At 45.4% G+C, this 25,686-nt stretch overlaps 1 protein-coding gene across 1 annotated transcript; it reads left to right on the forward strand.

The window, feature by feature from the left end:
• On the forward strand, positions 1-25,686 carry LOC148517513 (protein kinase C theta type-like). The gene is made up of 6 exons (XM_088478585.1): positions 1-150; positions 14,672-14,763; positions 16,346-16,481; positions 19,557-19,748; positions 23,215-23,343; positions 25,537-25,686. The coding sequence occupies exons 1-6, from the start codon at positions 1-3 to the stop codon at positions 25,684-25,686; spliced, it is 849 nt and encodes a 282-aa protein (XP_088334711.1).

Here is a 25,686-nt window from a genome sequence, read left to right on the forward strand (position 1 = left end):
ATGCTGAGCCGCGCTCCGTCTCACAGCACAGGCGGGGCCGAAGTTTCGGGCCTCGGCTCTGCTAAGGCGCGCGGCCACGCCGGGCACCATGTGGAGGCAGCATCGGAGGCGGTGGATACCGCCAGTTGCCTCCGTACAGCAAAGATAAAGGTCAGGAACGACAGCCACGGCCATAGCTGCGGCCCTGCCCTACTGCACAAGCGCTGCCTCAGGCCCTGTCCACGATAAGTGCGGCGGCCTGCTCGGGGGGGGGGAGAGAAAGAGCTGGGCAGCATGGGAGCCTGCTGTTTTAGCCCAGCAGCACACATAGCGGGCAGTGTTAACAGGAGTGATGGGGGGACATTATGAAGGGCAAGAGGGAGAGACCAGGAAGGAATCCCAGGGGTATAGAAGATTGAGGGAAAGCATGGAAGAAAAGGGAAAAGAATGAAAGTATAGGGTAAGAGAACAAAAGAATAGCTGGAGGGTAGAGAACAGGAGAAAGAGAAAAGGAAATAAATACAGGAGATTCACATCACACATTGTACTTCCCTGTCCTGGAAAAAAACTGTAACAAAGAGGCAGATTTGCATACATCACTCCATTATATACTCTTAGACCACTCCCCATGAAAGATTTATTGGCTGCATAAGACCAGCTACACTTAAAGTGGCAATAACCAACACGTTATTAAAGTGGCAACACTCAAAACACTTGTGGTTTAATGTCCCTTAGGCTTAAATTGACAGCCTTCGGTCTTACTTAGGTTAGTATGGAGGTAGTTGTGTGGGTGGCTGTGTAATATCTCCTCACAGGTGCTGACTGACCCTCAATCAAGGTGACAAGTATTACAATGGTGAGTATACACTCCGTGTGTGTGTCCTGTCCTTGTCCCCTTCCTTCCGGTATCAGTGATCCTTGCACACCCACATTTCACCCTCAGTGCACAAGTACTATTAGGTGATACCTGGGTGGCTGAGGCACCAGTGCTTGTGATGACCGTTTATCCTCCCGGTGAAGGTCACCATCACCCGTGACTATTCCCTTGCTTGTCACCCTAAAGGACGAAACGCGCTGAATAGTTAATTCTATTCTTTTTTTCCTTAGTGACAACGGCCGGAGGTCCCTACTGATGGTCTTCAATGGCGCTTAGGAGGAGGACCCTACTAGGGACACTATGACAGTGAGCACCTGTCAGGGATCTTCTCTCCCCGAGTTCTAACATTTCAATAATAAATATTCTATTAAATACTTACAGACATAAGAAATAAAACTTATTGAAGCACCAATAGCACAATGCATGTCAGTATCACCACTGTGTAATATAATTCTCACATATATAATGGTGGACACACCCCATAATATTATTTAGGTATTTGAACTACAAAAATAAAACATAATCAATATTTTGGAAAACTGGGTCCATTTAAGGATCACTCAGTGACCAGACTTACCATCAGTGTTCCCCCTGAGATAAGTAACACACGGCCTGATTCATTACAATTGCTATTGCGATCGTAGCTGCAATTACGCACGGAGACCCACTGCGAAAATATGCTAATGTTTGCAATCACAATCCCGTTACAGCCTAACATAAGGACGCCCACTTCACCTTATTCACATCCGTAACACATTGCAAGTCTGCAAAACCATCGGTAACATCGAGCACCATCGGAACCTAACACACAATTACAGGTCTGACTCAGAATTTGCTAACCTCATCGCATGCAATGTAACCTCAGGCTGTGTCATACTTGCCGACAATCAGCTACCTCCTTCCGGGATGGAGCTGATTGTCGGCTAACAGGGGGGGTCATGTCCGGACAGCTGTGACACGTTTGGTGGTGGAGCCGAGAGCGGGGCTGTGCGATCGCACCATCGTGGCCCCGCCCCCTCTTCACAATGCCGTTATTTTCAGCACTGTGAAGCAGGGACAGGGCCACGATGACACGATTCAGCGCGAATCGTGTCAACAGTCTCCCCGCTGTGGGGATTTCTAGTGTATTCTGGGGGGAGGTCGGGAGGGTTGGGGAATGTCGGGATGCTTGCCTGCCTTTCTGGGGGGCCGGGAGCAGCACCCGATATTCGGGAGGCTCCTGGCCAAATCAGGAGGGTAGGCAAGCCTGAGCTGTGTACAGGGCTGCCATCAGAAATCGTGGGGAGAGAATAGGCAGGGCCCCCACCAAGGAGGGGGGGGGAGAGTTGGCAGAGGTGGGTGGAGCTACACCAGAGGGTCGGACACCAATTTGCGTAAACCAATTTGAAAAGCAGTAAAGCAGCATATATATAAAAGAGAGTCACGAGTGGCACTCACAGGTCTTAGTAGCAATAGTAGTAAATAAAGAGACACTACTCCATATACTTATTTACTACAATTGCTACTAAGACCTGTGAGGAGGGGGCAGGACAGGGAAGGCTGGTAGGACTAGGGAGAAGCACAGGGCAAGGAAGAATGGCAGGGACAGCTTTCTGGACTGGGGGGTGAGTAGTATGGTACCTTTTTTCGATTTTTTTTCAACTGGCTGCGCTGGTGCAGCCAGCCAACCAGAGTCAGCGCTGAGTGCAGAGAGAGGGAGGGGCCGGGGTGGCTTTAGTAGTAGCGCTGCATCCGTGCATCGGCATTTCCAATATGGCGTGACTGTGAGCCAATCACAGCTTGCGGACCAGCAGCCAATCAGGAGCGGCTGCTCCTGATTGGCTGCCGGTCCGCGAGCTCCGGCTGGCTCGCGGCGGCACAATAAATGACAAGCAGCCGGCAGTGTTGTATTTCCATTGAACAGGGCTGCAAGTGCAGGACTGCAGCACCCGGGACCCCTCTCTTTCCGCTGTCTCCGGGCCCGGGACTCGAGGCCTGCCAGTCCCCCCCTGATTTCGGCCCTGGCTTTGTATGGCATCGCAGTGGCTAATTTATGCAGTTGTGATCTATGATGAATCAGGCCCAATATAGGGGTACAAATTCAAAAGATTTAGTACACCCACATGTTTCCAGTTCTTAGTGAAGTGCTTGCAGTTTATTGTCTCATTGTACAAGTTTTAATCTACATTTTTTACTCATAGTCATTCTTTCTACCATGGAAATCACATAGAGGGCCTGATTCAGAGCTGCGATTTTGCATGGGTCGCAATTGCAGAAATATGCTAATGTCTCCAAACCTTGCACAAGCATAGAGACGCTCACTGCTGCCTTCTCATATGCATCCGATGTCTCACACCAGCATAAACATCGGTAACATTGATGTAGATCGGGCAGCCATGCAGCATAGGTGGCAAGTCTGACCTGTCTCAAACACAGCGACTGACACACAGAGAGCTCTCATGCTGCGAAGGAGATCGCAATGGCTTATTTATGCACACCCATGAAATGGCATTTAAACGGTCAGACACACCTGCATATGCCTAGTCGCCCCCCCGTTACCTCCCCAAATGCTGACTACCTGTCACTCACTCTGCGATTGACTCCTCTGTGCGAGCGCAGTCACAAAATAATCTATGCACATGCACAATGCAGCTTACATGCATGTACGATGGTAAACAATCGCTCAATCTGCGTAAATATCAGCATGGCGTGCATCTCTGTATAAGGCTCAGAGTTCGGGAAGTTCTTTCCAACACTGTTGCTGAAGTTCTCACAAATGTATTGAGCTTATTGGTTAGTTGTTTTTACCCTTCTGTGCAGTTTATCCCAAGCCAGCTCAATTGGGTTTAACAGGCTGATTCAGCCTTGGGAATATAGTAAGATATAGCAAGTAACTGTGCACCTTGGTAAAACCATGCTGCACTGCAGGTCGGGCAGATGTAAAATGTGCAGATAGATTTAGATTTGGGAGGGATGAGCCCAAACTGTCATCTAAGTTGCAGTGTAAAAATAAAGTTGTGCAGTATTTGTGGGCTACATGCAAAAGCAGCCAGTATTTACCACACAAAATATATGTAATACTATTTGCACCCCTTACATTGTAACATGGTTTGTCCAGGTTCACAGTTACTTGCTATATCTTACTCTATTCCCAAAGCTGAATCAGGCCCTAAGTCTGGAGACTGTGCTGTCCATTCCATGATATGAAGCCTACCGTCTAATTCTTTTCCTCGGAAGGCAGTTCTGACATAGGGGGAGATGTACTAAGCTCTGGAAAGTGATAAATTGGAGAGTGATAAACTACCAGCCAGTCAGCTCCTGTCATGGTTACAGGCTGTGTTTGAAAAATGACAGGAGCTGATTGGTTAGTAGTTTATCACTCTCCAATTTATCACTTTCCAGAGCTTAGTACATCTGCCCCATAGCCTGGACATATGTTTCAGGTTAATGTTATAGGATGAACTCTTGACCAATTAGATGCAGAGCAGTGGGTATTGCATGGCACTGCAAAATGCTGAGGTCACCCTTTTGGTTCCAGGTGACAGTAACTTCATGCAAGTTGCTGGCTTCGGTTCCAGCAAAAGAGTCCCAGACGATCTCGCTTCCTACTCTGGTGTGTTTCAGCCTGAAATTTAAAAAGGTCAATGCTTTTACTACAAAACATGGAGAGCTTTGCTATTAAAAGCATTGGCCTTTTAAATATTTGGCTAAAACATGTGTGGAAGTGGTGGCTATTACAAGCCAACGCTTAGTAAATAAACCCCACATATTGATAAACCATCCTTTTGTCTACTCGATAGTGTACAAAACCCTGCATGATGAGCCAAAGATTTAAAGTTTGGATTCATCAGCCCAAAAGACCTTCTCCCAGTCTTCAGTAGTGCACTGACTGGGCATCATGGCCCAGGCAAGTCTCTTTGTCATTGCTGCAGAACAGCTGTAAGGTCTTAGGGCCTGATTCAGAGCCGGACGCAATTAGCGCTCGCTCGTTCAGAAAAAGGGGATGGCTATTCAAATGAACCGTTCGCTCCTTGCGGTCTGTTGACGCCTCCATGTCTGAATGAGCGAACAAAACATGCAGACGTTTATTTGAAAAATACGCCCCCTGGCCGCTCGCATCATACGTCATGTCCGCTATATATTAGATTAATCGAGTACATTGAACAGCGTATGAACTGCTCGCTATTCTTGTGGATGGTTTTTCCTACCACTATATTGCGAGCAGTTCTGACTATAAAACAACCAACTGACGTGGTCAATGACGCTGCTGTATTAATTATGCACACCCATAAAACGCCCGTTTTGACCTTTAAGCACGCCTGCGTTCTGATCTCCACTCCCCGTTTTCAAGCACCTTCCCCTGTTATCACCCACATATGCCTCATTCTGTCACTCAAAATAGCAGGCATTCGCTATATAGCGAACAAACAATTTTCGGCCGCACTGACTGGTTCACGCATGCAGGGCTGCCATCAGATATTGTGGGGCCCAGGACTGACAAAATAGGCAGGGCCCCTGGGCCCCCCCTCCCGCTACTGCTAGGTCTAATTGATTATGACTTACCTTATCGCCTTGTGCTTCTTCCTTCTGGCTTCTTCTCCTCCAGGGCTGGCTGGCGCTGCTCCTCACATGCCGTGGCTCATCTGACATCTCCCATCCAGTGGCGTGATGTCATGCACCCCAACGCCAAAGGAAAAGAAAATTTATTAAACAAGTGCAGGGGCAAATACAGGATTTTCTGAGGGAGAGGGAGGGGGTTTCTAATAAAATAATTAAAATAAAATAAATATATATATATATATATATATATATATATATATATACTGTGTGTATATATATATATATATATATATAGTTAAACACACACATACACATATAATATATGCAGCATAACACACATGTACATGTATATATAACACATATACATATATCCACGCTAACATAGGTACATACACATACATCCACACAAACATACATACACATATGTACACTCTAACACATACAGATATACATACGCATATATACACACTAACACATACCGAAATACATACCCATATATACACACTAACACAGACATATACAGTACATACACATTTATACACACTAACACATAGACATATACAGTACATACACATATATACACACTAACACATAGACATATACAGTACATACACACTAACACAGACATATACAGTACATACCCATATATACACACTAACACAGACATATACAGTACATACACACTAACACATATACAGTACATACCCATATATACACACTAACACAGATATATACAGTACATACACATATATACACACTAACACATAGACATATACAGTATATACCGATATATACACACTAACACAGACATATACAGTACATACACATATATACACACTAACACAGACATATACAGTACATACCCATATATACACACAAACACAGACATATACAGTACACATACACGTATATACACACTAACACATAGACATATACAGTACATACACATATATACACACTAACACAGACATATACAGTACATACACATATATACACACTAGCACATAGACATATACAGTACATACACACTAACACAGACAAACACAAAAATATTTATTACTTACAATTCTGCACAGCACCTGGTTGCTAATGGGTGGCTGGCATCTTGCATTATTAGGCCCCGCCCCCAAGGAACGACGCGATTCGCGGGTGTTCGGGGGGCGGGGTTTGACACTGGCTCCGCACCCATTTCAAGCCGACTGAAGGGGGAAGTAGGGGAATCGTGAAGGAAGGGGTTTCTCAGGTTGGTAGCAGTGCCCCACTCCCTTTTCACTCAAGGGGGTAGTGCGGGCACTGCGGGGGACTATGCAGCAGTTGCAGGAGCAGCACTGGACCCCCTCCCTTTCTGCCAGGGTCCGGGCCCGGGACTCGAGTACCGGCAGTCCCCCCCTGATGGCGGCCCTGCGCGCATGCGTATTAAAAACCCTACGCATGCGCAGATGGGCGAACATCGCTCAGAATGAGCGTACTGCCGCTTACGAGCGGCTCTGAATCAGGCCCTTAGCCCATTGCTTGTTCCCTGAAAAAGGTGTTTTCTTATAACTGTAACATTTACACAGTTTTGGCTAAGCTAAACTCTTTTCCATATCCTCTAACAGCTCAGGGCTTCCCTGTGTAAGGTTATTAACTGGACTTGAATTGCAAAAAAAATGTCAATAAAAACTGAAAAAATGGGGGTGTTGTAAATCTTTTGACCCCTAGTGTAGATATTAAAGTATCTTGGCCAAATGTAATAGCCTGCGATTTACAGGAGCCGGCACAATTCTGGTGAGATAGTCACTAGGTTTAAAGCTGATATTGCCTTTAAACTAATTATCACTTTAAATGTAAAGACTATCTCGCCGGAATCATGGCGGCTTCCACAATTCGCTTGCAATTACATTTGGCCCTTATTTGCAACACCCCTAATATGAGAAAAAGGGGCTGATTCTAAATTTGGAGCAAAGTCAACTAAAACAAAGCCAGTAACTTTGCACCTGGACAAACCATGTTACAATGCAAAGGTACAAATGCATGTATTTTATTAAACTCCCTAATGGTTGATATGTGCACTATACCTTACAGACTTAAAATGACTAAAAACGTATCTAAAAATAAACACACGGACAACAACAGTTGGATTTAAAATTAAAGGTCAATTTTATTTGACAACAGATTATTAATAATTAATAATAATTAATTAAATATTGAATTTGGGCTATCGAATTAGACCATTAGATCTTGCCAATTGAAATTGATTGTGAGCTTAAAGTTAGTATGGTGGTGGACAACAAAGAACGGACACTCCCACAAAAACAGGCAGACCAAACACATCACTCGTTAGAGTTCAACTCTCCAGAAAAAGCACACCCGGACGGGCTGTGTCATTTCCCTGTAGGACATTTTGGCCTATAATTGAACAAGGAGAGCGCACCCATCTAACTTGTATAACGACTAAAAACACACTACCGTTCTTTCCGCCACAACACTCATAGCAAACAAACATGCAAAAACAAAAACATTATTTCCAGAAACAAAGAGGCTGAATCTACTGTATGCATATCAGACCGAATATACCAGCAAGGCCACACCCCCTAGGAACCCTATAGGCTAATTCTAATGTCTGACACTAACAACAACATTCTCATAGGTATACTGCTATCACAACCACGGGGTTTAACCTGGCTCAGTCAGATTGCACCTGCCTTACGCTGTCCTTCTGAATGCAGGGTAAATAATGGCTGATTTAGCATGTAGCCTACAATGCTGGGCAGCTTTATTTTTACACTTCAAATTAGAGTTCAGATAGGACATGCCCCTCCCAAAATTAAATATCTCTGCATATTATAAATCCGCCCCACCTGCAGTACAATATGGTTTGTCCTGGTGCAAAGTGATTCCTTTTTTCTTTGCATTGCACCCAACTCTGAAACAGCCCCAGAAAGTTTTTGAGATATCTCAGGAATAAAAATACAGTAGTTTTTATTTCATAATTTCCTATCTTTTTGACACTAAGGCCCCCATTTCCAAACGAGTTTTATAATCAAAACGAGTGATAAGTTTCACTGTGTATGATAAATGGTGCTCCAGCCAATCAGCTCCCTCCCAACTGTCATTTTTCTAACAGATGACAGTTGGGAGCTGATTGGCTGGAGCACCATTTATCATACACAGTGACATTTATCACTCATTTTGGTGATAAAACTCGTTAGTAAATGAGGCCCTAAGATTGCTCTATTATTATATTTTGCTAAATTTTAATAATTTTGTATATAATTTTACTGATATAAAATAAAAGCTGAATGTAACCTGTGGATCACACTATAGCAGCCCATTTTTATTGTTTTTTACAAGCAGACAGGTATCACCTGACCCTGATAGGCTAAATAAGTACAGTAATTACATATGAGATTTGGGTGACACATTGGACCCCAAAGATTCCCATCACAGTGCTTGGGACAGGGCCCACCAGTAATTTATATAAACATGGTTGTATTATAGGCACTGTGGGTAACAGGCAGTGACACTGGGCCTACAGCAGCTGGTGATGTCACAAAGCTTTATGATGTCAGAGAGCTGTTGGCTCAGTTGCTTACCTGCACAAGATACGTTTGTGTGTTTTCACCTATTGCAGTGTGAAGGCGATTTTATTCGTGCTTAGCGAATTTTTGTTTTTTTTTCTTGATTTATCTTGATATGAGATCAAGAAAGAGGAAAAGGCGACCAGATAACAACAGGTCTCCTATTAAGGAGAGTAGTAGGAGTAATAAGGAGGATATCTGTGTGGGAAGAGGAGATTCTCCCAATATCACAGAGGGAGGAGATATTGAGGTGAGAGAGGACCATCAGTGTAAGAACAACAGGAACCAGGCTAGAACATCAAAGCAGCCAGGTAAGGCCCCTAATAAGAGGCCCAAGGTAGACAACACCATTAGCAAGAGATCAGCTGTAAAGAGACCCTTAGACAAGACCGGGGACACTGGCTGCAATAAGAAAAAGAAGAAGGAGCTGAGACATGACAGCCCAGGAGAGGGACCCAGTGCTCCCATCATAGAGCTCACAGCTCGGAGGGGCAATAAGAGAACTCACAAAAGTGAAGACCCAGACCAACAAAAGAAATTTAAAAAGGGAACAGCAGGTAAAAAGCCTTTTGCTTGAAAACACTAATAAGGGAGAGATGTATCAAATTGTCTAACAATAAAAAGCTTTAAAATGACAGAAGCTGATTGGTTGCTATAGGTTTGATACATCTCCCCCCACATGTAATGTAATAGAGAAGTGAGGTGTAGGTTAGTACTTACGTGCAATACGGTGACGTCATGTTCTCACCTCTCACCACCATTCACGTCCTTTCCCTATCACCTAACTCTGCAACATCTTTATACCTTGTTATTACTATTCTGCAGCACCTGTGACTGTTACATTGTCCTATCCAATGCTGGCAGCTATTCCCTATTCATGTATTTCATTTCTCTTACACCCCAACAACATATAATTAGGCAACATAACAATATTCTTACCAGATACTATATAATACAGGGTATAAATACTTTCTATGATATAATTATCTCAAACCTTTAAATTAAATATTGCCAAATATCTATGTTTATATCAGTCAATAAATGTGATTTCTCTTTATGCCACAAGGTGTAAGTGGGACCCCTCCAGCCAGCCCCCTGGAAACAGCCGCTGCCTCTCATATATTGGAATGTTTGATCTACCACAGTATTATTGGAGAGGGCGGTTTCGGGAAGGTAAGTGATTAGTACATATTTGGTGACTTACCTGTAAACAATGCAGCAAATATATCTTAAGAACTTTGCTTTAATAACTATATAATATAATTAGGAATGTGCGCAGGACCATTTTTGACGGATTTGGATTTGGTTCTAATTCGTCGTCTTGCTTTGGATTTGGATTTGGATTTTTTTACAAAATTTGACAAACAAAAGCTAAAATCACATAAATTGGGCTTTTTTTTCTTCCTAGAGTATTATTAACCTAAATAACCTTGATTTCCAGTCATTTACAGTCAATTTAGACCACCTCACAGTTTAAATTATAGTTTTCACCATTATTGGCCAAAGGTTGCAGTGATCAGACTGGTTACCAAGCGACAAAGCAGCGGCGCAGATACCACTGTATAAAGCGCAACAATGACAGATTGCCACACATCAGTGGCAGAAATGAAAAGTAGTGCACCCACCCAGTGGGGTACGGCCAGCAGAATCACAGTACTTGTTTACAAAGTGGGCTACGGCCTTAGGAGTCACAGTGCACAATCTTATTCACATTACACAGCACATAGTGCCCCTGATTCACATTACACCATAAAGTAGTGTCTCTTATTTATGTTACGACACAGTAGTGCCCCTTTTACACAATGCCCACAGTAGTGACCCTTTTACACAATGCCCACAGGAGTGCTCCTTTTACACAATGCCCACAGGAGTGCTCCTTTTACACAATGCCAACAGTAGTGACCCTTTTACACAATGCCCACAGTAGTGACCCTTATACACAAAGCCCACAGTAGTGACCCTTTTACACAATGCCCACAGTAGTGACCATTTTACACAATGTCCACAGTAATGACCCTTATACACAAAGCCCAAAGTAGTAATGCCCCTTATACAATGCCCACAGTAGTAGTGCCACTTATACAATGCCCACAGCAGTGGTGTCCCTTACACAATGCCCCTAGTAGTGGTGCCCCCTATGCAGTCCCCTTAGTAGGAGGGCTCCCTATGCAGTGCCCCCAGTAGTAGTATGCCCCCCAGTAGCAGTGCCCCCAGTAGAATGCCCCCCAGTAGTAGTGCCCCCATTAGCAGTGCCCCCAGTAGTATGCCCCCCAGTAGTAGTGCCCCCATTAGCAGGCCCCCAGTAGTATGCCCCCCAGTAGTAGTGCCCCCATTAGTAGTGCCCCCAGTAGTAGTATGCCACCCAGTAGCAGTGCCCCCATTAGCAGGCCCCCATTAGCAGGCCCCCAGTGTAGTGCCCCCAGTAGCAGTATGCCCCCAGTAACAGTGCCCCCATTAGCATGCCCCCAGTAGTATGCCCCAAGAAGCAGTGCCCCCAGTAGTAGCATGCCCCCCTAGTAGCAGTGCACCCCATTAGCAGGCACCCAGTAGTAGTGCCCCCCAGTAGTATGCCCCCCATTAGCAGGCCCCCAGTAGTAATGCCCCCAGTAGCATGCCCTAGTAGTATGCCCCCCAGTAGTAGTGCCCCCATTAGCAGGCCCCCAGTAGTAGTGCCCCCATTAGCATGCCCCCAGTAGTGGTGCCCCCAGTAGTAGTGCCCCATTAGCAGGCCCCCAATAGTAGTGCCCACAGTAGTAGTATGCCCCCCAGTAGCAGTGCCCCCATTAGCAGGCCCCCAGTAGTAGTGCCCCCATTAGCATGCCCCAGTAGCAGGCCCCAGTAACAGTGCCCCCAGTAGCAGTGCCCCCAGTAGCAAGCCCCAATAGTAGTATGCCCCAAAGTAGTAGTGCCCCCATTAGCAGGTCCTCAGTAGTAGTGCCCCCATTAGCAGGCCCCCAGTAGTATGCCTCCAGTAGTAGTATGCCCTCTAGTAGTAGTGCCCCCATTAGCATTCCCCCAGTAGTATGCCCCATAGTAGTATGCCCTCCGTAGCAGGCCCCCAGCAGTAGTCCCCCATAAGCATGCCCCCAGTAGTAGTATGCCCCCCAGTATCAGTGACCCCATTAGCATGCCCCCAGTAGTATGCCCCCCAGTAGTAGTGCCCCCAGTAGTAGGCCCCCAGTAGTAGTGCCCCCATTAGCAGGCCCCCAGTAGTACTTACCTGAATCCCGGCTCCTGTCTCCGTACACTCTGCTCTACTCTGTTACGCGTGGAGGGAGGCGGAAGACGGAGCTCATGAGTGAGCTCCAACCGTCTCCCTCCGTGCAGCAGCCAATAAGAGTCTGCCTGACTCTCATTGGCTGCTTTTACAAACACACAGCTGCCGCTGGCGGCTGTGTGTTTGTGTCTGTGTAGGGCAGACAGCTATCACAGTGGTCTGCCCTACACTAGAGGAGCCCTGACGTTGGATTCTCTCGCGAGAATCCGACATCAGGAGGCTGCGGCTCGGCCTCTAACGGGGATCTGAGTCAGGCAGGGAACACTTGAACAGGGTTCGGGTGGACTCGGATCCCCTATGTTCAGAGCGATTTGGATTCCACAGAATCTTTACCGCTCATATCTAAATATAATTATCATTACATGCACATAGGTGTTTACATTGGGAGCTCTCCATTAAAAATACAATGGGGCCTATGTAAATAGGCAAATATAGAGGATACAGTGGCACATTCCCACACTCACCTCCATATATGGTTTTGGACTGTTGCTTAGAACAGCTGACAGGGGCGTGGCCAGTGTAGGTGTCAGGGCGGAGCTAGGTCACACATGCATGGCAATGATATTAGTTATTATCATACAGCCTGTTGTACCACTCCCTGCTCTGAAATCCTCTGTTACCTCTGAGGTGCTAGGGGACAGTTCTGCTCTGCGTTTTAACAGAGCTGAGCTATAGTACATGTAATAGGCCAATGTTAGATATGGCATACTTCCCAACATTTGTGACTGGAGATGCGCGCCCGAAAAGGGGGCATTATGAGATGGTAAAGGAGGTGTGGCCTAATGGCACACCCCCATTTACATCACTAAAAGGCGTGCCCAGCATCTCCGAGATGCTGGGCTGCCCCCGGATGCTGTGAATAGATGCTGTGCTCTGCATATCCGCTGCTCTGCTATGCAGAGCAGTGGTGTATGCTTCCCCCAACTTCCCCCTACCGCTGGACACTGCGGCCCGCGGGTGGGACAGTCCCAGAAAAACCGGACTGTCCCGCTGAATGCAGGACAGTTGGGAGGTATGGATATGGTGCTGTCTGCTCAAAACTGGGGCTCCATTGTTCTTACATTTTGTTGCCCAGAACAGTCACCAAATAACCTCACTTCAATGTCCTGTTTGTGTACAGGCTATTACAGAGACTATAGGGGCTGAGAAGCTGGTGATGGTTGGTATCTCAGGAACAAGTGAAGACCCACAAGGATCTACTAGATGGGGAGATTGGGCTTTCTGTAATAAATGTTGGGCACAAAAGATCTACAATCCTGGGCTCAGGGAAGACGCTCATCCCCTGTACTTTCCATACGGGGTGATGGGACATTCTCACCTTGCTGTTATCAATTTATCTTGCTGTCTCCTGTTTGTACAATGATCTTTGGGAGTGTCAGCCAGGCAGGTTCCACAGCTAAATAACATTGCAAATTTCTTCTAACTCTTATACCCTATCCCACCAAAAACCCAGCTGTGAGCACTGAGCACAGAGTAAGCACGGGTCAGAGCCAGGTTTTACCCCTTTTACACCAGCAGCTGGACCTGAGTTATATCCCAGGTCCGGCATTACAGTGGACTTTTGAAGCTGATGTATTCTCCAAGCGTTACTGAAGCCAGGCTAACCCCTGGTTTGAGGAATGACCCGGGTCATCGTGACTCTGGTCATGCTGTTTATAGTGGACCGATACTCAGTTCCTTTCTGATATCAACTCTGGTCGTGACCTGGGTTAGATTCCTCGGTCACTTGACTTGGGTTATTTTTCCAGGACCATTTTCCACTCAGCAGTGACCTGGATCGACCCGGCAATAACCAGGGTTATTGCAGCAGTGGGAAAGGGGTATTCATACCAGTAAAATTATCTGTCTCATGCAGGTACTGCTGGCATCCCACCCCAACAGCAGAGAGCAGCTGGCAGTAAAACTGGTGAAGAAGAGGACACTACTCAGGGGCAAGAACCCTATATTTATAGAGCGGGACATCCTGCAAGTCACTGGCAACAGCACTTTCTTCACCCATGGCTATGCAGCATCCCAGACCCCGGTAAGAGTCTCTGTATCTGTCATAATTGTAACTAACTCCTGAATATCACAGCTTCTGTAATATAAGACAATTATTTTACCATTACTGGACCCCCGCATAATTCCAATGGCACATATTGTATGACGCATTATTCTGACACAGAGGTTTATTATCCTAATTCTGTACATTTGTGTAGTATCTGGGATCCTTCATCCCGTGCTCCTCACTGTCCATCACTGACTCAATCACTTACCCCGTGTCCTGTGGGCATTATATATGTAGAGGCCCATCTCAGACAGAAGATGGGCTGTATACAGCGTATACATTGGGCTCATTCACATCACTAGTGGTGACTGAGTATTACTGATTATAATCTGCTGTGTGTCAGAGTAATGTCCATAATGTAACTTATATCATACTCTCTGATTCCTATACAGGAACACATCATATTCATCATGGAGTACCTGAGTGGGGGAGATCTATACCAGCTAATAGAGAAGAGTGCCCCATTAGGTGATGCCACTAGCAGGTAAGAAAGAACGTGGGTATATTATTACTATTATTATTATTATTGATATGACAAATAGTAACATCAGTGTTTCCATCCCTGCACCTGGGCTGCAGTAGGACCCGGCCTATGCGGCCTAACAAATCCAGGCTGGGCCTTTATAGGTGTCCATGGTGACAGGTCTGTGTATAATACAGAGTCTCCTGGACACAGGGGCTCCATTGTGTTACTCAGCTATACAAAGAGCATGGGCGGGATGCATCAAGGGCAGAAATGTGGTCGAAAATGTGCATTTCTCATATGCACCTAGCCTCGGAGGGCGCGGTGGGTAACGACATCTTCCTGTTGGGATTATCAATAGGAGCCCATGGGCTTCTCTCAGCAGAGTGCTGAGAGAGGTTTCCAATTGAATCCTTCCCAGCATCCTCCACAGCACATGCCAGAGGGGCTTCTGGGTCAAAGACCCGAATGTCCCTCCTTCGCAAAGGGATGCTCGTACCGACAGAGCGGTCCTTTGCGGTGATCGTCATGCATACCAGCTATACCAACACCAGCATGCATGCGATGACCGGTGGAATGCATCGCGAGTGCAATGCATCATGCATCCCGCCCCATGTGTGATAATAATATGTCACGTGTCACTCTTATACTCTGATACTATATCAGGGGGAATGTACTATCTCATTATTGGTCATTTTACTTTAAAAATATTTGCTATTAATATTTATGTTCTTTCTTCCTCATCAGATTTTTAACAGCAGAAATCCTTTGTGGGCTCCAATTCCTCCACTCAAGGGGCATTATCCATAGGTAACTCATTATTTCTAATGATCACATACAGTAACCCCCTATATGCAGTTACAGTATAGCTATTATGTTGCTGGGGGTCAGGCTATAGAGAAGTGTCGCTGCCCTTTTCTGCAAATGGGGGATCATTCATTCTTGAGTTACATGATATGTAGGGCGAGGTTCTTGTGACTGCTTCACACACCCTCTTATCTCCCTCTTTATCCAACCGCATACATAGGGGCCTATTTATCATAGATTTCCCCTGAAAATACAATTTTTTAGGTGGTACCTGCAAATATTAAGTAACCCCTGAATGTATGTATAGGGAATCTCAGCACATATTGGGGATATCTGCTGCAATCCCCCAGTTTAATCACAAAAGCAGCCCCCATAGGTATCTATAGGTTTATATGGGGGCTGCATACTGTATATGCCGATTTTACCAAGCTCTGGAATGTGAAGTATTCTGGAGCTTGGCCCCAGTAGCTAACACCATCTTCAGATAGTTATTGGGAAAGGGATCCATAGGATGTCTGCACGGCAATGGCTGCCACTATAGATATAGATAAGAAATTATGTTTATTAGGTCTAAAAGCTGATAACTAATAAATAGGCCCCATAGTGACTCTATGCAGCTGTCAGTCACAGTGATTGCCTCCCTACAGTCACCATGTTTTACACCACTGATCCCTTTTTCCCACTGTGTCGCTGACATGGTTCTTATTGTGTCTCTGGGAATCTTTCTCTGTAACAAACAAAGTTGTACAGCTGGTAGCTGTCTGACAGGCAGAACTTACACTCATTCTCCTCACAGGGACATCAAACCAGAGAATGTGCTCCTGGATGCTGTTGGCCATGCCAAAATTGGTGATTTTGGCCTCGCAGTTAAAAACACCAATGGCCAGAAGATATCAGGAGCTGCTGGGACGGTGGGTTACATGGCCCCTGAGGTGAGTAACAGATTAATTGGCTACAGGCTTCTCATACTGTATCTCCATTTCACTATTAATCGGACAACATCTTGGTTCTTAATGATATCTAAACACAGGGTCTTAGTCAGGGATGGATGCAGGGTCTGAGTCAGGGATGGACGCAGGGCCTGAGTCAGGGATGGATGCAGGGTCTGAGTCAGGGATGGATGCAGGGCCTGAGTCAGGGATGGATGCAGGGTCTGAGTCAGGGATGGACGCAGGGTCTGAGTCAGGGATGGACGCTGGGTCTGAGTCAGGGATGGACGCAGGGTCTGAGTCAGGGCCTAAGCCAGCATTGTGTGGTATTGCACAGCTGCAGGGAATTAGCTGTGCAATACCGTACAGCTGATATACTAATGCAGCAGGAAGCGTCTTGTGTACATAGAGGCCTCATGACAGCATCGCATATACAATTGCTGTGCCCTAAGATGCAGCATCAGATGTTCTTCAAGACAACCTGCAATCTGAGTAACCCTGAGGTTACTCAGATTGCCCCTAGCAGCTGCATAGTCGAGGCCAGGAAGTTTGTGTTGGAAGACGCAGACCCTGGCCTCAACACTCTTACAATAATGGGACAAGACATGGAGGCTAGCTCCACCCACTCCCCACCCCCAAATGGCCGCAGCCTGTGAATCAGGCTCTAGCTTTGGGGAACTGTGAGAGATCTTGCAGTAGAGACTGGCGCCTGTGTAGTACAGATCCTGCTCATGCACCAGTTTTCTAACATCGCAATAGTACACATACCATCGGGTTTGCATATTACTTTGAATCAGGACCGCAATGCAGATGTTTGCGCAATTGAGCAATTATCGGAATCTGAGCATGTATCAAGTTCCATTACCGCCAGCTGTCTGAGCGACTATTTTCTTGCAGTGTGATTGACAGGCCAGGAACATTTGGGGGGAGTAAAGGGGGAGGCATTTGGTGACCATTTTGGGTACATGTCGCTGTCTGTGATCCCGTACGCAGAAAAATGGTTCTCAGTTGCCGTGGACACTCTGTGTGACAATAGGGTTACTCAGGACTCCGATAATCGACTGATCTATGACTAATGCTGGGTCTTTGTACAGTCACTTGGATTTGTGAAGTCACCGGTGGGCGGCTCAATACAAATCTAGGTGACTGTGACATTTGCATATTCTTGCACAGTCGCTGTGTACACATTTGCAGCACGATTAGGGTCCATCTCTGAATCAGGTTATAGTCCAGAAGAATATTTTCAAGAGGAAGAGAAGTGACACAAAATTATATAAGTACAGACTAATATATCCAAGTAAGCAATGTTACATAGGGGCTGATGCAGAGGTGGCAGCTGTTGCATTCGTACTGTAACTGAGATTTCAGATGCAGCGGACTTGTGAAAATATGTTAATGACTCAGCCGCTGTCTTGTGTACAGAGATGCCCACCGGCTGGCGTCTCGGACCCGCCGCTTACATACAATAGCCCCAACATCGGTCCCAGAATTGAACTTCTGAGCAACCCTACGGTGTCTCATAATGTCCGTCTCAACTAAGAGGCCGGGCCCAGTCCATCTGCAAACAAATGCGCAGAGACTGACTAGGAGGGGCCCAGAATACGGTGGTGACATGCCTGTGTTTTTGTATCTTCACACCCGTTACCTCCCCCCATCGTTACTAATCAATCACAGTATGTGGAAAAAAATCGCTGCACTGCATTCACCTCTGTATTAGGCCCATAGTCACATAGGGGTGTAATTATTAGGCAGTGAAGTGGAGTTTTTGGCCAGAGAAAGAGGCTATCACTGCTTCTTCCTATATAAGATGTCATATTGCATATCACTGTGATATGCGGCAACATGGTGTGGGAACATTGTTATTTATGAATAGACCCAAGCATTGCAATGTTCACTTAGCATAATTATGTAGAGATGAAAAAAGGGAAGAGGGCCCTGCTCTCACGATCTTATGATCTATAGGGGATATGGGTGGACACAATAGGGGGCAGAGGGTAAAGTAGAGATGGGCAGAGACTATAGAGGTAGTAGGGAGGGTAGTAGGGTAGAATGAAAACAATACATGTAAAGTCTGGGAAGCAGGTGAAAGACTAATGGAGTGAGGGAGGGAGTTCCAGAGGTTAGGAGAGGCCCAGGAGAAGTCCTGACTGTGAGAGTGGGAAGTGGTGATCAGGGAGATTAGCAGAGAGATGAGGGTGGGAGGAAGCATGTGAGGAGATGAGGCTGGAGATGTAGGGAGGAGAGGTGTGGGTGAGAGCTTAGTAGATGAGTGAGTTTACATTAATAAAAACCTTTTACCAAAGAGTAAAAGCCTATACCAGGAATGATTCAGTAACAATATATAGTAAGCAGTACAGTGTATGAATGGCTTCCACAGGGTATTCATTCCCCAAATGAGTCTTATGACCTTGTGGTACATTCAGTCAGGGAGCTCTCACCCCTCTTGATGTTCCCACTTCCATATTTAAATAGCTTCCAAAAAGATGGTCAAGCTGTCCTTCCTCTGCAGTCCCCCAGGTGTACTTCTGCACGCTGCAGCTTATCCAGCGCTTCCTGTGACATAAGCGGCTGAAAGTATCAGTAGCTTCCCCGTCACTTGTGTCTTCTGTCTTCCATCATTCACAGAAGATTCCACTGATGAGTAATGCTGCCAAGTCTCTCCACCCACTAATGTGCCAGCATCACGCTGCAGCTCCATGTATACCAACTGCTGACTACTCTACTGGGCACCACAGCTTTATGTACATGATCATATTTCTATATAACAGTAACCATTGCACTTTCTCCATATTTATTGCTGTGATTGCCTCATTTGCCTCGGTGTTTGCTTTGGCTCTCTAGTATAATATACACGGTCATTATTTATCATAACAGTTATTTTAATTTAGTAATTGATTTCCCTCATATAAACCCTCAGCTGAATGCTGTCTGTGTAATTGCCTGTATATGTTCATTGATATTCTTCCTTCCATCAGATGTTTCATTGTGCACAAAAAGGAGAGCTGTCAGCATAACCCGGTGCCTCCTGCCAGGTTGGACAATGTACTAATCATCTGTTTCTCCATCATGTTTTTACAGATGCTTAGAAAGAAGCCGTATGATGCCATGGCAGACATTTTTTCCTTGGGTGTCATGGTATTTGAGATGGCCACAGGAGACCAACCCTTTTACTGTGGTGAAGAGTCTGTTGAGGTTATAAAATCTGTCCTCAATGATAACCCAGTCTACCCAAAGGAACTCAGTCCTGGCATCAGTAACATCCTAAAGCGAGTGAGTATGCAGTATACAGGCTTATCACAGGGTCAGGAGATTATACTGTCACAGGGGAAATAAGGCACAGGTCTGAGAACATACATTAATACTAATGAATACACTCCCAGCAAATGTACAGCCATGGCCAAATGTTTTGAATGACACAAGTATTGGTTTTCACAAAGTTTGCTGCTTCTGTGTTTTTGTCAGGTGTTACTATGGTATACTGAAGTAAAATTACAAGCATTTCATAAGTGTCAGGCTTTTATTGGCAATTACATTAAGTTTATTTATGCAATGAGTCAATATTTGCAGTGCTGACCCTTCTTTTTCAAGACCTCTGCAATTCGCCCTGGCATGCTGTCAATCAACTTCTGGGCCACATACTGACTGATGGCCGCCCATTCTTGCCTAATCAATGCTTGGAGTTTGTCAGAATTTGTGGGTTTTTGTTTGTCCACCCGCCTCTTGAGGATTGACCAAAAGTTCTCAATGGGATTAAGGTCTGGGGAGCAGGGCTGTAACTAGGGCTCCGCAGGACAAGCGGCAATGTTCAGGCCTGTTAATTTTCTGTTTATTATCATTCTCACTTCTAGCTTCCTCTTATTTCATCCAAGCATTTTCTGGCCTACCCCATCTCTTCCCTGGTCCTTTCCCATGAGGCCTTTCCCCTTTTTTTGGGTGCGTTATGTCCCTATTTGAAAAATGGGGGGTGCTAATGTCCTTTCTGGCTCAGGGCACCAAAAAGTCTAGTTACAGCTCTGCTGGGGAGTTTCCTGGCCATGGACCTGTTCCCCTAGCCACTTAGTTATCACTTTTGCCTTATGGCAAGGTGCTCCATCATGCTGGAAAAGGCATTGTTTGACACCAAACTGTTCTTGGGAGAAGTTGCTCTTGGAGGATGTTTTGGTACCATTCTTTATTCATGGCTGTGCTCTTAGGCAAAATTGTGAGTGAGCCCACTCCCTTGGCTGAGAAGCAACCCCACACATGAATGGCCTCAGGATGCTTTACTGTTGGCATGACACAGGACTGAAGGTAGTGCTCACCTTTCCTTCTCCAGACAAGTGATTTTCCAGATGCCCTAAACAATCTGAAAGGGGATTCATCAGAGAAAATAACTTTACCCCAGTCCTCAGCAGTCAATCCCTGTACCTTTTGCAGAATATCAGTCTGTCCCTGATGTTTTTTCTAGAGAGAAGTGGCTTCTTTGCTGCACTTCTTGACACCAGGCCATCCTTCAAAAGTCATCGCCTCACTGTGCGTTAATATGCACTCACATCTGCCTGCTGCCATTCCTGAGCAAGCTCTGCACTGTTGGTGCCCCAATCCCGCTGCATCAACTTTAGGAGACGGTCCTGGTGCATGCTGGACTTTCTTGGGCACACCGAAGCCTTCTTCACAACTATTGAACCTCTCTCCTTGAAGTTCTTCATGATCCGATAAATGGTTGATTTAGGTGCAATCTTACTAGCAGCAGTATCCTTGCCTGTGAAGCCCTTTTTGTACAAAGCAATGATGACTGCACGTATTTCCTTGCAGGTAACCATGGTTAACAGAGGAAGAATAATGATTTCAAGCACCACCCTCCTTTTAAAGCTTCCAGTCTGTTAATTCTAACTCAATCAGCATCACCTGTGTTAACGAGAGAATCACTGATATGTCGCCAGCTGGTCCTTTTGTGGCAGGGGTGAAATGCTGTGGAAATTTTGGCCCTCATTCAGAGCCGCTCGTTAGCGGCAGTATGCTCGTTCCGAGCGATGTTTGCACATCTGCGCATGCGTACGCTTTTTAGTACGCATGCGCGAACCAGTCAGTGTGGCCGAAAATCGTTTGTACGCTATATAGCGAGTGCCTGCTATTTTGAGTGACAGAATGAGGCGTATATGGGTGGTAACAGGGGAAGGTGGTTGAAAATGGGGAGTGGAGATCCGAACGCAGGCGTGCTTAAAGGTCAAAACGGGCGTTTTATGGGTGTGTATATTTAAAACAGCAGCGTCATTGACCACGTCACTGGGTTATTTTAGAGCCAGAACTGCTCGCAAATTTGTGGTAGCAAACACCAACCACAAGAATAGCGAGCAGTTCATACGCTGGTCGATGTACTCGATTAATCTAATAAATAGCGGACATGACGTAGGATGCGTGCGGCCAGGGGGCGTTTTTAACAAATAAACGAGCGTATGTTTTGCTCGTTCGTTCAGACTTAGAGGTGTGAACAGACTGCAATGTGCGTACGGATCATTTGAATAGCCACCCCTTGTTTTTAAACGAACGACCGCAAATAGCGAACGGCTCTGAATGAGGGCCTTTGTTTTTGGGATTAAGGAGCTCATTCAGACCCACTTGCTAAGATGCAAACGTTCGCTGCTGCCGATGGTATGCAGTGTGTATGCATTGCAGTGCGCATACCTTAGCGAAAGCTCACAATGTGTTTGCTCACTGCGCATAGACAGCCCAGCAGAGTGAGTGACAGGGGAAGCAGTTTGTAGGTGGTAACAGGGGCTGGCCATTAAAAACAAGGGAGTGGAGGTGCAAACACAGGCATGCCTGAGCATCTCAACTGCATTTTAGTAGTGTGCATAATTATAAGACAGCATCATAGTACACGTCACCTGGCTTGTATTTACACAGAAGTGCTCGCAGTGCTTGCGGCAGGGTATGGTCATGTACCGATGGTTGGATACACTTCCTGGGCATGATGTGCACAAGTGAGGATCTTAAGACAGGCTGGGGGGTGTCTGCATACACTATGTGATCGCTCTCTAAAGCTGCATACACACACAACGATTTTTTTAATGATTATCGTTAAACGATATCGTTTAACAAAAATTGATGGCAAAAATCGTTCACTTTCTGAGTCAAACGATGAACGATTATCGTTCATGCGCGTTCACGTTTGTAGTTTGTCGTTCAGTCAGACTTGTCAACTCAACGATTTTCATTAAGGGAATATGCAAAAATCGTTTGTAGTTCATAAAAATCGTTCATGACACTTAGTAAATGAACAACTTTAGTAAACGATTTTAGTACATTTTATCAAGGGAAAAAATCATTTACTCAAATCGTTCATTAAAAAAATCGTTGTGTGTGTATGCAGCTTAAGAAATACTGGGCGTGCAAATGCATTGCTGTGCGATTGCACTGCCTACGCAATTTGCATACACATCTAGCGAGCGGCTCTGAATCAGCTCTTAAGTTCATTGTCATGGCAAAGAGGGACTTTGCAATTAATTGCAAATCATCTGATCACTCTTCATGACATTCTGGAGTATATGCAAAAACTGAAGCAGCAGACTTTGTGAAAACCAATACGTGTGTCATTCTCAAAACTTTTGGCCATGGCTGTAGTTGTAAGACAAAATGTAATATTTTATACATGTCATCCTGAGAATAAAGTAGCATAAGGAAAAGGTATGACATTGGTCAGCTAGTGCTTATCTACCATTAACACTCTATACTTTTCTGTTTATTCCTTTGATAGTTCCTATGCAAATCCCCAGAAAGAAGGCAGCGACTATATATTAACATCAAAGATCATCAGTTTTTCTGGCCCATTAACTGGGAAGACCTGGAGGCTGGCAGGATATGTCCCCCATTCATAATGCCGCCGGTAAGTATATGTACAATATAGGAATGTACACAATATGTGCTCCATCATACAGTCCTATTATCTCATAGACAATGCTGGTGATCAGGAGAGATGAATGTTATAGTACAAATGGTCACACAAATGCCAATCTAGAGGGACAATGGGCCTGATTCATTACAGATCGCAACTGCAACAGTGTATGCAGATCGGCCGATGGTGCGTACTGCGCATGCACTGCACGACTTAGCATTGCGATCACACTGCATTCACCTTCACAGATAGGAATCCATCGCAGAGTGAGTGACAGGCCGTGAGCATTTGGGGATGGTGGCGGGGGAGTGGTTGGTGAAACGCAGGCGTGTCTGTCCATTTTCATGGGCGTGCATAAATTAGCCACTGCAACGACATACACAGCTTGTGCACACACTGCGTGCGATGAGGTTAGCAATTTCTGAGTAAGGTCAACCCTGCTGTAATTGTGCGTGAGGGGCCGATGTTACTCGGTAGCAGTAGGCATCTCTATGCTGGCTGTGTGATGGCATTGAGATAACATTCATTAGCATATTCTCGCAGCGGACAAGTACATGCAATCTCTTACTTGTCATCCTTGCTGGATCAGGCCCACAGTATGGCTAAATGACTGCAGTAAAAATGTTGTGGCCAAATGCAGAATGTGGAGAATATTTTGTAGAATGTTTTTGAAATTCAATTGTAAACACATGGACAGTATATGTTTATTATCAGCCGTATATGTTACTTTCAGCCAATTTATTGCAATCGGTGGCAAATGCAGAATTTCTAGAGGGAGTTTAGAAATCCTTGATTTTGAGCGAGTGTGGCCAGTCCATGGAGAGGGCATCATTAGCACTTACACTGTGTCATACAAAGGGCCTGATTCAGCAAGGATCGTAACTGCGAATGCAATAGCTATTATGCACGCAGACTCACTGCGATAGTAGTATGCTAATCCATTGCAATCACTATGCCATCGCAGAACATAAGGACGCCCACTTTACCTTACACACATACATATGTACTGTTTAGTACGACTGCAAAACCATCTGTACTATTGAGTATCATCGCAGCCTCATGCACACTTGCACAAGCTCTGACCTTACTCAGGAATTGCTAACTTCAGCTCACGCTATGAGGCCTCAGGCTGCATACGGCATTGCAGTGGATAATTTTTACACGCCCAGGCAACGGCGTTCCAACGCACTGGCACGCCTGTGTTTCGCCAACCACCCCGCGTGACCACCCACAAACGGCACTTTCTATCAATCACTCTGCAATGGATCTGCATAGTCACTGCGATCGCAGTGTTCAGTTCACACACTGCGTTCCATGCGCAGAATGCAACGATCGGTCGATTGCGTAAGTAATCTCAGATGCGATCGGTAGTGAATCAGGCCCAAAGTACTGTGTGTGTCATAATTCTGACATATAAAGGGCCAGCAAACATAGTTAACCCATTAGATGTGGCAGTAGGGCCATCCTGCCTGAGCTGAATGTTTTTATTTCAGATGTGGGCACAATTCCAGAGTATTGGAGCAAGTCCAGGAGTCTAGGCGAGCAGCAGAAGAACCTAGCACTGCCCTGGGCATATATGTACACATTAGTTTCCTTGTGCACTTGATTAATGATCCCTATAGATGGTCTGTAGTAGTGCACCCCTTAGTGCATGTTTTCCAGATCTCCTAGTTGGTGCACAGGTGTATTTATTTCTGGCTGACACATTAAAAGATCCACAGATGGTGCTGACCATTTCTGATACTGAGAAGAACATGCAACACTAGTATAATTCTATTAGTTTACTATTTCTATTGTGGTCATGGTGTGGGCTGGAGAGGGGCAACCAAAAAAAACCTTGCATTTGCCTATGGCAATATTCTTCCTTTCACATGCAACATGCATTGATATTGTAGAAGGGTAAATCCAAACTACAATGTAATTATACAGCAACCCAAAGTCAGTGAGGCATCTAGTTACCATTATAAATATATCTGCCACCTAATGTGCAGGTTACAGTATTATCTAATATTAATATACTGATTGCTTATATAATCACACAACATACAGGTATAGCATAATATTAGTAAGCAGAGTTTGCACATTACCTAATTATTTTTCATTATGACACAGTGACAAAGAGCCCAATTACTGTGTATTTATTTTGTGTTTACATGATGGATCTGATTTGTCTCCTGTTCCTAGACCCCAGTTACCACCTGTGAACATCATAAACTGGATGACTTGGTACCACCTCAAGCATCACGGGAGCCACCAATATCTAAGGTGGAGGAGCGCCGGTTCCGTGGATTCTCGTTTGTAAGTGACCGGTGGAGAACCATGGACAACCAGTGA

This window comes from Taudactylus pleione, unplaced genomic scaffold, assembly GCF_031769625.1.
Source record: "Taudactylus pleione unplaced genomic scaffold, aTauple2 ptg000215l, whole genome shotgun sequence".
NCBI lineage: Eukaryota > Metazoa > Chordata > Amphibia > Anura > Myobatrachidae > Taudactylus > Taudactylus pleione.